Below are 2,923 nucleotides of genomic sequence, written 5' to 3' on the forward strand. Positions count from 1 at the left end.
AACTATTTCCTCTTTTTATTCAAGTCATTAGGACTTGACTGAAATGCACTGGTGTATGTAGATTTTGTTACTCTTTTACAAATTACTGTATCACATATCTTACATTTCTCAGCAGAGACAATATTGAACATCTTCAGTTGAAAATTAAAACGAAATTATAAAATTTTCTTTAAAAAAATCAGTGTAAGGAAGAACTGTCACATGATCCAATGTGGATAAACTTCAAAGACATTATGCCAAGTGAAAGAAGCCAGACACAAAAGACCACCTATTTATGAGTCCATGTATATGAAATGTCTAGAATAGACCAGTGTATACTGACAAAAAGTAGATTAATGATTGATTAAGGCAGGGAGTGGGAAATGGGGAGTGACTCCTAATGTCCAAGAGGCTCCCTTTTGAATGGAGGGAAATGTTCTAATATTGGATTGCTGTGATGGCTACCCAACTCTTTAAATATACTAGGGCCATGGAATTACACATTTACAGTGGGAAAATGTTACGGTGTGTAAATTATATCTTAATAAAGTGGTTTAAAAAATAAAATCACTGGACATTAGCTTTTGTTGGACATATATATCTAAATCTAGTTCCCCCTCTTCTTCACCTCTCCTTTTTCTTTTGGTCAGTGTCTACTTTTACTCCTCCTACAGTAGCATTCTAGAACTCGTCTGGCCATTCTATAACCAAGAACATCCCAAATTTTCTTTAAAAAAGGTATTGAGAGCTCCCTATTGCTGGAGAAGGAGAAAAGTGCCCAAGATCCTTTCAGGATATTTGGTTTTTTGGGCGCGACACAAATCGAGGTGAGGGAAGAGAGAGGAAAATCCCCTGAATCCCTGCAGGATTAATTTATTCAAAAAGGAAATTAAAAATACTCAATATGCAAAAGTCTTGTGAAGAAAATGAGGGAAAACCACAGAACATGCCAAAGGCCGAGGAAGATCGCCCTTTGGAGGATGTACCACAGGAGGCAGAAGGAAATCCTCAACCTTCTGAAGGAGGTATAAACCAGGAGGCAGAAGGAAACCCCAGAGGAGAGCCGAATCAGCCTGGCCAGGGATTTAAAGAGGACACACCTGTTAGGCATTTGAACCCTGAAGAAATGATAAGAGGAGTAGATGAGCTTGAAAGGCTTAGGGAAGAGATAAGAAGAGTAAGAAACAAGTTTGTGATGATGCATTGGAAGCAAAGACATTCACGCAGCCGTCCTTATCCTGTGTGCTTTAGGCCTTGAATTCATTTTTGCCTAATATTAAAATCTGGCCCCAGCTTTCTTTCTGTTAGCATTTTCTGATGTATCTTTGCCCTCCATTTTACTTTTAATAATCTGATGAAATTTTGTTTTAGATAGTTTCTTGGTACCAGCATCTCATTGGATTTTGGATTTTGACCCATTTTCCAGGTCTATTTTTCAATTGGAAACTTTCACACATTTGCATGGGAATGTGTTCATTCCATGTTGTAAAGTAAAACATAACAGGCTATGGCAAAGCAGCATATTTAATATCAGCTCACATATATAGGATAAAATTCCAAACTTTGTGTGCGTGTGTGTATACATACATCCATATAACATATATCAAAAACTTAACCAAGCTTATTTCTGTGTGGTGTGAAATTTTGTTTTCTTCTTTTTATTCTTTTTGCTTATATTATATGTGCTTTTTAATGAACACGTGTCTCACACACAAAAATAATTAAGGATTTTTTTTACAAGTAAGAGTCAAATAATTTGCAACCAGCTTATGAGGGCAATGGGGGCATCCAAACTCTTGATGAAAGAACAATAAAAAAGAAATGTAAACCTCAAATTACCTCTGGATCTCTTAGCCAGAGAATAAACTGGCAATTATTACAGATAAAAAAAAAAAGGTATTGAATACATAGAAAAATATAAAGTTAAGAAAGTAGGGAACAATTACTAAAGTATAAAGTTAGGATTTGTTTTATGAACTCTTCCTTAGTTCCTTTACATTGGCAAGCTTGCCTAATAAACTTTAAATATGTCTATATGTATGAAAGATTTACTTAAGCCCCTATTAAAGTACATTTGTTTTAGGAAAAACATCCAGGAAGAGGTAGAGAAGGGATCTGGCCCAAAATAGGGCTTCTAAGGCCAGCAGAGCCAGAGTTCCCCAGTGCTCACAGCCACTGGGAGAAGGAGCTGCCAACAACAAACCTTTGAATACATACGCAGTTCCTAAACATGTATTACTTGGCTGCAGGAACTGAAATGAGAAAAAGCAAGTGGGGAAGCTAAATAGAAATTAATAATATCAAGTGCTATTATTGGCCATTACTATGCACTAGGCACTGTATTAAGTGCTATACACACATTCTAGTAATCCACACAACAATCATATGGGGTATTTGTATCTCTAAAATACAGATGAAGAAACTGAGGGTCAAAGAAGTTACATAACCTGCCTGAGGCCTCATAGCTAGTAAAATAATCCCTATGTACTGTTATAAGAAGAAATATATTTATTTAATGCCATGTAACATTATATATAGTGATATATATAATATATATTATATGTAATATATAACATTATATATATAGTGATATATATAATGTTAAGAAGATATAAGACCTCTCATTCAGTAAAGAACCCCAGAAAATTACCTGTGTGGTCTAAATCCCAGAGAATGTGTAAGAACTGAAGTTCCATTTTGAAACCCACTATTTTAATGTTATAGAATTAAGGCTGGTGGTATCATGGATGGGCTAGTTGTTTTTACATATACATATTTGCTTATGCTGTTCTAGAGAGCTGAATTGCTTCTCCCAGAGTATAAAAATGAGCTTTAACTCATAACAAAGGGAAATACGTCATATTACTACTTATTTTAAACCAACCCCTGGAGTGTTGTGATTTGTCCATCTTTGATTAAAGTTCTTCCCAAGCAGGCTGATTTT

At 35.3% G+C, this 2,923-nt stretch overlaps 1 protein-coding gene across 1 annotated transcript; it reads left to right on the top strand.

Annotated features, from left to right (window-relative positions):
• Positions 1-732: 732 nt before the first annotated feature.
• On the top strand, positions 733-1,874 carry LOC111524466 (transcription elongation factor A protein-like 8). The gene is made up of 2 exons (XM_023189653.2): positions 733-772; positions 846-1,874. Exon 2 carries the CDS (start codon positions 884-886, stop codon positions 1,235-1,237), a length of 354 nt encoding a protein of 117 aa, XP_023045421.1. The 5' UTR covers positions 733-772; positions 846-883; the 3' UTR covers positions 1,238-1,874.
• The last annotated feature ends 1,049 nt before the right edge of the window (positions 1,875-2,923 follow it).

The sequence above is a fragment of the Piliocolobus tephrosceles genome, chromosome 6 (genome assembly GCF_002776525.5).
Source record: "Piliocolobus tephrosceles isolate RC106 chromosome 6, ASM277652v3, whole genome shotgun sequence".
Classification (NCBI taxonomy): domain Eukaryota; kingdom Metazoa; phylum Chordata; class Mammalia; order Primates; family Cercopithecidae; genus Piliocolobus; species Piliocolobus tephrosceles.

Bases quoted from the DNA above. Each gene is read 5' to 3' on its own strand.
- LOC111524466 (XM_023189653.2), top strand. From the start codon at position 884: ATGCAAAAGTCTTGTGAAGAAAATGAGGGAAAACCACAGAACATGCCA.